Genomic DNA, 12,303 nt, shown 5'->3' with positions numbered 1-12,303 from the left:
CACAAGCTCACATGACCTGTCCGACAAAATCATTGCTCTTACTCAGCAAGTGGACAGAATCACATTATGCATTCTTCAGCACTTGGCAAATACACTTTTCACTGTTCCCATTCATTCATGCCCTTTTCTTTTACCTTCAAAACCAGAATGCCAGGTAAGTCTTCTTTGATCAACTGTTCTTACTCTCTCCTTTAACCTGCCTTTCAACCTTGCTACATTATTATCATTATCATCACAGTACAATTTGAGAAGCGTCTGTGTGTTTGACTTGCGTGCATTCCTGAACTGCTGGACTGAATGAGTTGAAACCTGGTGTTTAAACCCAAGGTGTGCCCAGGAAGGTTTTAAGGAATAATATAAATAACGATATGATAAAATATCAATTGTCCTGGCGATTCAACCTCAATTATCTATGTAGATGTGTATCGCATAGCGCTACTCCCGCTGGTAGCAGGTATTACAAGTCACTGAAATATGCCAATTCTGGGGGAAATCAACTCCTACATCGGCAAGAACAGGTTATTTGTCAGTACCTCATAATAATTCCTTTGTCATGCCATGACATTTCAAACAACATAATCAGGTACAGCACAACATTTCATTTTCCTGGCCACACATACAAGTACCAGCCTGCATGTACCAATATGCTTTCAAGCTTCTATGACTCACAACAACAAAAAGGTAATAAACATATAAAAGCAAACTGAACAAATATGTGGGTGGAAAGCAGGATTATCAAGAAGAAAAGAAGATACAAGGAATGGGGGGGGGGGTGATTAAAAAGTATAACATCGCACACAACTATAAAGGATCTCAAACTGCAAAGCCCATTCACGTCCACTTTGTACTCGAAATAAACTCGACGAAAACAGCTTAAAATTAGAGTAATTCGACCGCACAGTCGACGGATATGCTTCCGCTCTCCCGCACAAACACTTGAGGATTGACATATTTGACCCTTGACCTTTATCATATCTGGGCCAAAATCTAATCACTTAATTGACCTGTCTTACTTTACCTTCGTACCAAGTTTGATGAAATTCTGTCCAATATTTGAGTTAGGGCACAAACAGTAAAATTTCAGAGTTTGACCTTGACCCTTGACCTTTATCACATCTGGCCCAAAATTTAATCACTTAATTGCCCTGTCTTACTTTACCTTTTTACCAAGTTTGATGAAATTATACAATTTGCTTCTTGAGTTATCGCGTAAACGAAAATCCGGACGGACGGACAGACAACTCGGAAACATTATAATGCCTCCGGCACCCTTAGTGCAGAGGCATAAAAACAAACAAAAACAGATGTTAATTTTATTAATTAGCGTTCCCCATGTTCTCATAATAAAGGCTGTGTGAGGGATGGGCAAATTACTAATCCCCTAGAAGTTATCAAACTTTTCTCAAAACAAAGTGTCAACTGCATTTGGAAAGCAAAGCAACTACTACTACTCTACGATTCCAGTTTAACTTTATTAAACAGCTCACACCTCATCCACCGAGAATTATATACCATGCCTTTCCAAAGATTTGGCTTCCAAATATCATTGTCAAGTTCTGAACTCCAGATAAGAGCATCACACGTACCAAACTCTATGGAAATGATGTTTGAATCGGGAGCTGGTTCCTCGCTCTTTATATGGCATTGCCCCAACAACGCTGGAGATGAAGCGGGATTTGAATGCACAACAAAAGCGGAAGCAGTGTTGCCGTGGCTTTGTGAGCTCTCAGACTGCTCCGAGATACCACTGTCACTGTCTCGAGGTGAATGAAGTGCGTTCACCGCTGAATGCACTTCCGTAGAGTGCAGCACTGCTGATAAGAGACTCTCTGCTTCAGAACCATGCGATGTCTGTGGGAAGTCACGCCACGGCGGAGGGAGATAATTATGCAGCCAACAAAACACACCACGATGAATCAATTATCTTTGAAAAAATAGAGCAGGTTGTCAGAAGTGGGCAAACCTTCAAACTGACCGCTAAGGAAAATTTTATGGTCAAAATTCCTGCAAGCAAATCATCCAAGAAATGAAACAAAACTTTTAATACCGAAAAATGGGAGTAAAGATAAACAGTTCTCATCGTTTTCTGTTCAAATAATGACATGCTTACCGATGAATAATATAAAAGGCATTATGTCGGTGGATTACAAACTCATTTCGAAAAGGAATAAAATCTGGAAGAGCAACCAAACCATTCCCTCAATCGTATTAAGGGACACGTCAAGCATATACTTACGCAAACATTGTCCAGTTGCCAGTCCTCAAAAAACCTTGAACTCCCAACAAAAGGGCTTTCCATCGAGACACGATTCTGCTCCTCGGTGGACCTTTCCAAAACAAACCGAAATCCATTTCCATTTTCCAGCTCAGCGATCTCTTCTCGAGACATCATCTGCAAGCCAAACGGCAGGCACACTCGAGCGGAAACTTTTCCAAGGAACACGCATAAACTTGGACTTGCATCAAAAGCCTTAATGACATACAAACAACAAACAGAATCGAAAGGTTCACATTTTCAGAGCAGCATAAAATGCACAGTTTCTCCAGGTATTACCTGCAATCTTGGAAATAAGGAAAAAGAAAAAAAAAAAAATTAAAATAAGAAAAGGAACATGGAGCAGATGTTATCCGCAGGCGTTGTCGAGAAGACAAGATGGTCTAATCCAGCGTCCTTTAGGACAAGATGGTTAAACTGGTATTTCTGGCTTATCCAAAACTCAAGATGAAAAAAACAACCATGAAAATAGTTCACTTTCAAACATTAATGGCAACAGCAATTCACAATATATCAGCTTAAACAGAGTAGTGCATTCACCTTTGTAGAGTAAACACCGAAGTGCAATTGCAAACGTGTGCAACTCGAAAGAGCAATCAACGATTGCAGACCATCGCCAAGACTTGTTTTGTGTGTGTGGGTTGTTTTTACCTTCGCATTCTGCGAAAGGTTATGTTTTGGTCGCTGTGTATTTATTTATTTGTGAATATGTGTGTTTGTTTGTTATTCGCACAACTCAGAAAGTATTAAACCAAATTGCATGAAAATTGGTGGGATGATTCGTGATTATCCAAGGACGATTTGATTAGATTTTGGGAGCGATCGGGTCAAAGGTCAAGGTCAAAAACAAACTTTTGAGCATAACTTCCTTCATAAGACAGCTATCGACATGGAACCAACACCATATTGTTCCATGACGAAATACCTTTCGGGTACGTGGTGTCAGATTTGACGTGACGTCATCAGAAGTGCGTCAAAATGACGTCACAAGATGACATAAATTTTCAATTTTCGACCTCATCAGTTTTGATCATACCTTTTTGTAGGACTTACCTTAAGGACGTCACACACCAAATTTGACATCGTTCGGACTGACCGTTATGACGTCATTGACGTTTGAACATAACGTTTTTCAATTGTGGCTAAAATGTCCTGATATTTTATATTCAAATATCTATGTAATTTGCAAAGGAAATCTTCCCAAATCCAGGCATTATGATCAGTACCAAAATATCTGCTTATTTATGAACAGGTTTTGCAAATCAACTCTATGGTCAAGGTCAAGGTCACACTCAAGGTCAAAATATACTTGCAGGCATAACTTCAGATCTAATAGAGCTATTGACATGAAACCAACGTTAAAATGTTCCGTGAAATAAGAGCTTTCAGGATGGTAGTCCGCGATTGGTAGTGCGTCAAAATGACGTCACAAGATGACGTCATTTTTAAACTTTCGATTTTTTTCAGTGTTTATCATTCCATTTTGTTGGACTGCCCTCAATGACGTCTAACACCAAATTTGACGTCCATCGGACTGATGGTTGTGACGTCATGGACGCTTTTAAATGACGTTTTTCAAATGTGCCCGGAAAAAAGTAGCGGCGGCGAAGGTATGCGCTCTACCGAGTGCCCGTTCTAGTTTTCAAATAGATAGGAGGGAAAACGACGCAGAAACATTATGGACGTACTCACATTCTAATGGTACACACTTTATGGACGTCCTCGCATTCTAATGGCACACACTTTATGGACGCACTCACATTCTAATGGTACACACTTTATGGACGTCCTCGCATTCTAATGGCACACACTTTATGGACGCACTCACATTCTAATGGCACACACTTTATGGACGCACTCACATTCTAATGGCACACACTTTATGGACACACTCACATTCTAATGGCACACACTTCATGGACGCACTCGCATTCTAATGGCACACACTTTATGGACGCACTCGCATTCTAATGGCACATACTTCATGGACGTCCTCGCATTCTAATGGCACACACTTTATGGACGTCCTCGCATTCTAATGGCACACACTTCATGGACGCACTCGCATTCTAATGGCACACACTTCATGGACGCACTCGCATTCTAATGGCACACACTTTATGGACGCACTCGCATTCTAATAGCACACACTTTATGGACGCACTCACATTCTAATGGCACACACTTTATGGACGCACTCACATTCTAATGGCACACACTTTATGGACGCACTCACATTCTAATGGCACACACTTTATGGACGCACTCACATTCTAATGGCACACACTTTATGGACGCACTCACATTCTAATGGCACACACTTTATGGACGCACTCACATTCTAATGGCACACACTTTATGGATGTACTCAGATGAAAAAAAGATAACGTGTACGATTGGCTTCCACGAGAGGGGGTTTGTGGCCTATGGTAACACATTATGTGCAGACAGACAGACAGACAGACAGACAGACAGACAGACTCAAAAGCAGTATCCTCTCCTCTGGCGACGGTAGCAGCCACAGCCACAAAGGTCAGCAGCACATTTCCTTGCTAACAATCTCGTCTGGGTTCGATTCCACACCCCAACGTAGAGCTCTCGGATCGTTCAATGGCAAAGAGGGTCGTGTCTCACGGGTGCCCGGCCGTTTTCGAGCACGAGTCGGTGGACCATCAAGATCCCACGGTGTCTTTCGACAAGGGTCGGCGAATTATCACCGGTACCCTGAACAAATGACAAATTCCTGTCATGACTACCGCTGGGAAGGCAATGGCAAACCACCTAGTCTAATCCTCGACGTAGAACTCCTTCGGCAACGCTGCAACTTGATCGCCTCCGAGCTCGAGCACCGGAGACAATGCACACAAAAACAACGTTTACCACGATCCAAAACAAACACATTGCAAGCTCAAGAAGCGAGATTCTAACAACGACATCATTGACGGTCTCGCTTTGTACCACTGTGAGAAACATCGCGTCAAAATGACACAGGAAGCGCGAATTGCAGAGCCACATACAATGGGGGGAAGTGGTCTTACCTCAGAGTGGAGACGGTGAACGCGTTATCCCCTCAAACCGACGGCAACCACAGCGACCGGCGAGAGGCTCGAGCGCAAACCGACGGCAACCACAGCGACCGGCGAGAGTCTCGAGCGCAAACCCGGAAGTCCGCAGGCTCGGCGCGCGTTGATTGGTTAAAAACACATCCGGGATTTCCCACGGATCTGGCCCACTCTCAGGGCCGTCGTCGTTTTTTTCTTGTAGACCACGTCGAGCCACACTCACCGCTCCAGATCTATCGGCTGGAAAGCACATTTTGCAAATCACAACCATTTCAAGAAGCGGCCTATTTAACCCATTCTCCGCACCACCGTGTCCGCTTCACGTACCCAGTCCGCATAGTCCAAGATAAGTGGAATTTACCTCAGGTTCGTGTTTTTTTTTTTGGATTGCCGGCTTCTAACTCGGCGCGTAAAACGCACAAACAAAATGCCTTCTGCTCCGCTTCCTGGATTAAATTATCGTATTAAAATATGACTTATGACGTAACACTTCAATCCAATTACCACAAAACGACGTCATTACATTCTCAGGGAGGTGTGAAAATAAAACGAAACAATTATTTATTGTTTTTTTTTTGAACACTTGTCCGATATCATGCCGAGGCCCGAGGGGGGGGGGGTCTTCATCATTAACATATTATATTCACAGAGAGCGTGTTGCGTCACTCCGATGACGCGACAAAACGCCAGCGCTGATTGGCTCGGAGAATGACAGCGACCAATGAGGAAGCTCGGCTCAAAATACGGTGCGTGCTTCAGGTTTCACTCATGTTGATGTCGGGGTTGAAGTGTGGGACCGTTGTCTTCGTGACCCCACAGCGAGTCTCGGAAACGAGCCCAATCGAGTGAAAAGAAAACTGATCCGAGTATTCTGAGACCATCAAGTCGGGCAACAATCGGGTGGCTGACAGAGCCTGTGGCGTCGCTCGTGTAGAGCGGCGATCCCGCGCGCAATGTTCAAAGAGGGACGCAATGACGGCCGGAGACGCAGACAGATGGTAAGTTGGTCCTCGTACGGACCGGGTTGTGCTTAATCGCTACGAATTCACACCCTTTCTTTGTGCTGCTCCTGTTTTTTTTTTGGGTGGGGGGGGGGGGGGTTGTTGCCGGTTAACGCAAAGTCGAGGCTCGTAGAGCGACGAGAACAAAGAACGGGGGTGTGTCCCATCACCAATGAGCTTGCTATCGCTTGCCAAGCCAGCCGTTCCTTAACGGTTTTGAATGGAGTTCTTGCTCCAGTGCTTAAGCCGCTTGGCGAGCTGCTTGGTAATGGAACAAAAGGAACAGTAGAAAGACGGGGAACACTCACAACAGGGATGAGGGACGAGATACCAGAGAGTTGGTGTCAAAGCCACCCAATGCTCGCCTGTTTATACATTTATCGTTTTTAAAAGACTAGTCTAACAAGTGGTGCCAGGCACAACAAATCCTGCCCATTTAAGGCATAAAGTTATTTTGGGGATCAAATTTAAATTTGATACATCCTTAACCTGAATGTTGATTATAAGGAATAGAATAAGAAATATTTTAGTCTTAGTTTGAAATCAATTAAACCATTTTTGACGAAGTTATGAGAGAAAAAGATTTTGACCTTTTCGTGACCTGACCTTGACCTTTGACCTAATTGGACCCAAAAGTTAATGGGGTCATCCGAGGTTCATTACCCACCTGTTGATACAATTTGACAGTGTTTGAGCCAGCCGTTTTCCCGTAAAGTTGTATTTTCGTAAGCATGTTTTAGTTTTAATGGAAAATTTGTAATTTTGACCGATGGCCATGACCCCCAAAACTTCGGACCCTACCGATCTTCACAAATATACATTTTTCACTATAGGAATGGGTAGGATTATAAGTGACAAATAGAATAAGGTTCACTATAAGCTTAATTTGAAGTAAATCAGATCATTTTTGACGAAGTTATGAGCGAAAAACTATTTTGATCTTTTCGTGACCTTGACCTTTGATCCAATTGGACCCAAAAGTTAATGGGGTCGTCCAAGGTTCATTGCCCACGTGTGGATTAAATTTGATATGGTTTGCTAAAGCCATTTTGCCGTAAAGTTGCTAACAGACAGACAGACAAACAAAGCGGACGATTACAATATCCCGTTCCCTCCCGGACGGAGGAGCGGGATAATAATATTTTTCATAAAGCATTGCAGTGAAGTCTGATCCAAATAATGTTAAAGCAATATATGTATTTGTATATTGTAATCAGTAAAAAAATAGTGTGGTAGATAAAAACATTAGAAAGGAAATAACTTGCACCAAAAACTTTAACATTTTCACGCTCACGCTGACGCCGGGGGTATCGCTAAAGCTCTCTGTTCTTCGAACAGGCGAGCTAACCTGAGAGTTGGTGTCAAAGCCACCCAATGCTCGCCTGTTTATACATTTATCGTTTTAAAAAGACTAGTCTAATAATATTTTTCATAAAGCATTCCAGTGAAGTCTGATCCAAATAATTTTAAAGCAATATATGTATTTGTATATTGTAATCAGTAAAAAAATAGTGTGGTAGATAAAAACATGAAAAAGGAAATAACTTGCACCAAAAACTTTAACATTTTCACGCTGACGCCGGGGGTATCGCTAAAGCTCTCTGTTCTTCGAACAGGCGAGCTAACCTGAGAGTTGGTGTCAAAGCCACCCAATGCTCGCCTGTTTATACATTTATCGTTTTTAAAAGACTAGTCTAATAATATTTTTCATAAAGCATTGCAGTGAAGTCTGATCCAAATAATTTTAAAGCAATATATGTATTTGTATATTGTAATCAGTAAAAAATAGTGTGGTAGATAAAAACATTAGAAAGGAAATTACTTGCACCAAAAACTTTAACATTTTCACGCTCACGCTGATGCTCACGCTCACGCCGGGGGTATCGCTATAGCTCTCTGTTCTTCGAACAGGTGAGCTAACCAGAGAGTTGGTGTCAAAGCCACCCAATGCTCGCCTGTTTATACATTTATCGTTTTTAAAAGACTAGTCAATAATATTTTTCATAAAGCATTGCAGTGAAGTCTGATCCAAATAATTTTAAAGCAATATATGTATTTGTATATTGTAATCAGTAAAAAATAGTGTGGTAGATAAAAACATTAGAAAGGAAATTACTTGCACCAAAAACTTTAACATTTTCACGCTCACGCTGATGCTCATGCTCACGCCGGGGGTATCGCTATAGCTCTCTGTTCTTCGAACAGGTGAGCTAACCAGAGAGTTGGTGTCAAACCCACCCAATGCTCGCCTGTTTATACATTTATCGTTTTTAAAAGACTAGTCTAATATTTTTTATAAAGGATTGCAGTGAAGTGTGATCCAAATAATTTTAAAGCAATATATGTATTTGTATATTGTAATCAGTAAAAAATAGTGTGGTCGATAAAAACGTTAAAAAGGAAATAACTTGCACCAAAAACTTTAACATTTTCACGCTGACGCTGATGCTCACGCCAGGGGTATCACTATAGCTCTCTGTTCTTCGAACAGGCAAGCGAAAAAGGAGACGTGGGCGAATAATGGGGTGGATATGATGCAAATGGAAGGAAACTCTCAGGAAGGGAAAAACTGGAAATTTTGATGTTAGGGTGGAGGTGGGGTTAATGAGGGTTAAAGAAGATCATAGTTTTGGTTTGGGGGATGATCTGAGATGGTGGTGAACGGCTATCTTGAATACCTGGAGGGAAGAGGTGGAAGTTGATTCCACAAGTGGGGGGAAAAAGCTGAGCAAATGAGTGGAGGTGAGCAGTGATCCTGGATTTTGGTAGTTTTGCCAGAAGGGTGTTGATGGTGGACCACGTACTCCCGGCAGAAATCTGGAGGGAGGACAAAGCATTGCGTGCAAGACCAGAAAGGAGGTGGTAGAAGACAGATAGACGACCGACCTGTCTGAGATGAGAAAGTGATAAGCCCATATATTCAGCTTCAGCGCGGGAGATTCCAATGATCTTGAAGGCCTTGATTTCCACTGCGTCAACCTGAGCAAGGTGCAAGGTAGGGGAGCCAGCCCAGAGAAGACATCAGTACTCCATCAAGGAGCCAGTTTTGAAATGTGTTGTATTTATTTATTTATTTATTTATTTATTTTTACTTACGAAATCTAAAGATCTAAAGATTTCGTAAGTATATTGATGCCTTTCGTTTCTGTTTGTTTGTTTGTTTGTTTTTGTTTGTTTGTTGGTTTGTTTGTAGGCACGATAACTCGAGAACGGAAGAAGCTACCAATGTCAAATTACACCACGTGATTCAGGAGGGTGATGGCGAGTGCTGATTAGATTTTGGTCAAAATCGGTAACAGCAAGGTCAAATATTCGATTTTTGATGGTTTGGTACAGATAACTCGAACGGAAGAAGCTACCAATGTCAAATTACACCACGTGATTCAGGAGGGTGATGGCTAGTGCTGATTAGATTTTGGTCAAAATCTGTCAAAGGTCAAGGTCACAGTGAGGTCAAACATCCAAACAATGATAACTCGAGAACGGAAGAAGCTACCAATGTCAAATTACACCACGTGATTCAGGAGGGTGGTGGCGAGCGCTGATTAGATTTTGGTCAAAATCGGTCAAAGGTCAAGGTCACAGTGAGGTCAAACATCCAAAACATTCGATTTTTGATGGTTTGGTACAGAATCATCTTAGAAACTTCTGGTTTGCGTCGCTACGTTCTCTCGAGACAGGTTTTATTAGACAAGGTCAGTGGTCAAGTTGACGATTTCGTAAGTACCAGTCTATGACTGCTTGTTACTTACGAAATCTAAAGATTTCGTAAGTATATTGATGCCTTCCATTTCTGTTTGTTTGTTTGTTTGTTTGTTTGTAGGCACGATAACTCGAGAACGGAAGAAGCTAACAATGTCAAATTACACCACGTGATTCAGGAGGGTGATGGCTAGTGCTGATTAGATTTTGGTCAAAATCCGTCAAAGGTCAAGGTCACGGTGAGGTCAAATATTCGATTTTTGATGGTTTGGTACAGATAACTCGAGAACGGAAGAAGCTACCAATGTCAAATTACACCACGTGATTCAGGAGACTGATGGCTAGTGCTGATTAGATTTTGGTCAAAATCGGTCAAAGGTCAAGGTCACAGTGAGGTTAAACATCCAAAACATTCGATTTTTGATGGTTTGGTACAGAATCATCGTAGAAACTTCTGGTTTGTGTCGCTACCTTCTCAAGAGACAGCTTTTATTAGACAAGCTCAGAGGTCAAGTTGACAATTTCGTAAGTACCAGTCTATGACTGCTTGTTTGTTTGTTGAGACTCGTATGAGAGCAAACACACAACGCACAGCAAGAGGGGGCATGAGACGAGGGGTGGGAGAGGGAAGGACAAAACGGTGGGGAACAGAGACATTAGGAGATCTGTGGAAGGGAGAGGGATGGCGATGGGACGGGGAACATGGCGAAGAGAAGATGGACATTACAGGGACTTTCAGGAAGGAAAGCAGGGAATTTGAAGGCGGTGTGTTTGGCGTGGATTAACGGGGGTAGAAAAGAACGACGTTCTGGATGAGGAAAGATAAGAGGTGGTGGTGGTGAACAGCTGTTTTGAAGGCCTGGAGGGAAGAATGTCATTGAAGAGGGTGTGGGAGTTTATTCCAAAGGCAGGAAAAAGAGGAATGAAAAATTGAAGGTGAGCAGGGATTCGTGATTTTGGTAGTTTTACCAGATGGAGGTTGCTGGCGGACCTTTAGCGCCCTGTGGAAATATGGGGGGAAATGTCGCAGACGGGGGGGGGGGGGAGTTGAGACTGAGAGGAGACTGAAGAAGACCGAAAGGCCACCGACCTGCCTGCGGTGAGAGAGTGAGAGGCCCAAAGACTCGACTAATCGCGGGAGATACCGATGATCCTTAATGCCTTGTAGTTCGAGAGCCAGCAAAATCTATTCAACCAGAAAGAGACAGAAGGTTTGACCACACGAGGTGGTTGATCATGTATTGCTGACCAAGGATCGGGATTGCTGCCGGTTCGTAGCCTGTACCTTAGGCCTACAGGTGACATTTCCGTGTCATCAAAATTGGATTTATTCAACCCGAGAGTGACAGGGAAACTAGTCATACCATGACATGGGGTAGGGATCACAGTTGACCAAAAGGTAGTTGACAGCAATTCTAACCTGTACGTTTTCCAGGACAGCAATTTTTTTATGGGGTCACGTGACCACATTTATTCAACCCGAGAGTGACAAGCATGAGACTTGGTTCATATAATCTATTGTTATTGCCAAATATGAAAATATCAATGACAGCAATTTCACCCTGTACTTTGACCTTGACAGTAACCTTTGACCTTGACCCAGGTACAATATACCAACGCTATTCAACTCAAATGCAACAAGCATCGAACTTAGTTAAGCATGATCTAAGGATATTGCCAAACACCAAAATACCAATGACAGCAGTCTTTTCATGTACTTTGACCCTGACAGCATCCTTCGACATTGAACCCATAATAATTCCAAATTAAATTTAATGCCAAATTTAACCAATGCCTCGACATAAAATAACCTTAAACCACGACAAAAAACTAAGGCCCGGTTTCTCGAAGCGGTAAGACGCGTCTTGGACGTAAGACGAGTCTTACCGTCGAGAAAATGGGCCTAAAGCTTCACTTCCCATAGCACAAACGTCGGTTCTTCTTTCTTCGTCATCATCCAAGTGGCATAAAAGATCCATACAATTGATCAGTATTGGTATTATGACGAGCAGTATTGGTTGTATTGATCATTTAATCCGTTTCGGATTCGCTCCTGCTGTCACCACTCCAGGGTTCACCATCGGTATCCGGGGAGAGAGTGTCGATGGGCTGGTCTGGATAGCTGTGGACGTATTCCTCGACATCAGTGTCGCACTCGGAAGGATCCTCTTCAGATTCCTCCGTTCCTGGCGCAGTAGATGAAGGCTTCTTCAGCTCTTCGGGTAGTACAGGCCCAAGAATACACTGAAATGTGTAATTTCCA

At 42.6% G+C, this 12,303-nt stretch overlaps 2 protein-coding genes across 9 annotated transcripts in view; one reads left to right on the top strand and one right to left on the bottom strand.

The window, feature by feature from the left end:
- The window catches only part of LOC147020707 (cyclic AMP-responsive element-binding protein 3-like protein 4), a 52,110-nt gene extending 46,643 nt beyond the window's left edge, over positions 1–5,467 (bottom strand). The window contains exons 1-3 of one of the 3 annotated variants that reach the window (XM_085896262.1): positions 5,314–5,467; positions 2,237–2,392; positions 1,587–1,851 (exon numbers count right to left, since the gene is read on the bottom strand). In XM_085896262.1, the coding sequence (XP_085752388.1) occupies positions 1,587–1,851; positions 2,237–2,392 (421 nt within the window). In that variant the 5' untranslated portion in view covers positions 5,314–5,467. Of the gene's footprint in view, positions 1–1,586; positions 1,852–2,236; positions 2,393–2,554; positions 2,681–2,815; positions 2,919–5,313 lie in introns of those variants that run through there. The other 2 variants (XM_085896264.1, XM_085896263.1) reach the window with 2 other exon arrangements.
- Positions 5,468–6,069: 602 nt separating this feature from the next.
- Positions 6,070–12,303, top strand: part of SCAPER (S-phase cyclin A associated protein in the ER) — a 631,592-nt gene continuing 625,358 nt past the window's right edge. For 4 of the 6 annotated variants that reach the window (XM_085896255.1, XM_085896256.1, XM_085896250.1 and 1 more), the window contains exon 1: positions 6,071–6,335. In XM_085896255.1, the coding sequence (XP_085752381.1) occupies positions 6,291–6,335 (45 nt within the window). In that variant the 5' untranslated portion in view covers positions 6,071–6,290. Of the gene's footprint in view, positions 6,336–12,303 lie in introns of all 6 variants that reach the window. The other 2 variants (XM_085896259.1, XM_085896252.1) reach the window with 1 other exon arrangement.

Source organism: Eptatretus burgeri, chromosome 9 (assembly GCF_056783735.1).
Source record: "Eptatretus burgeri isolate ZD-2024b chromosome 9, Ebu_testis_v1, whole genome shotgun sequence".
Lineage (NCBI taxonomy): Eukaryota > Metazoa > Chordata > Myxini > Myxiniformes > Myxinidae > Eptatretus > Eptatretus burgeri.
This window is presented reverse-complemented; position numbering and strand designations above follow the sequence as displayed.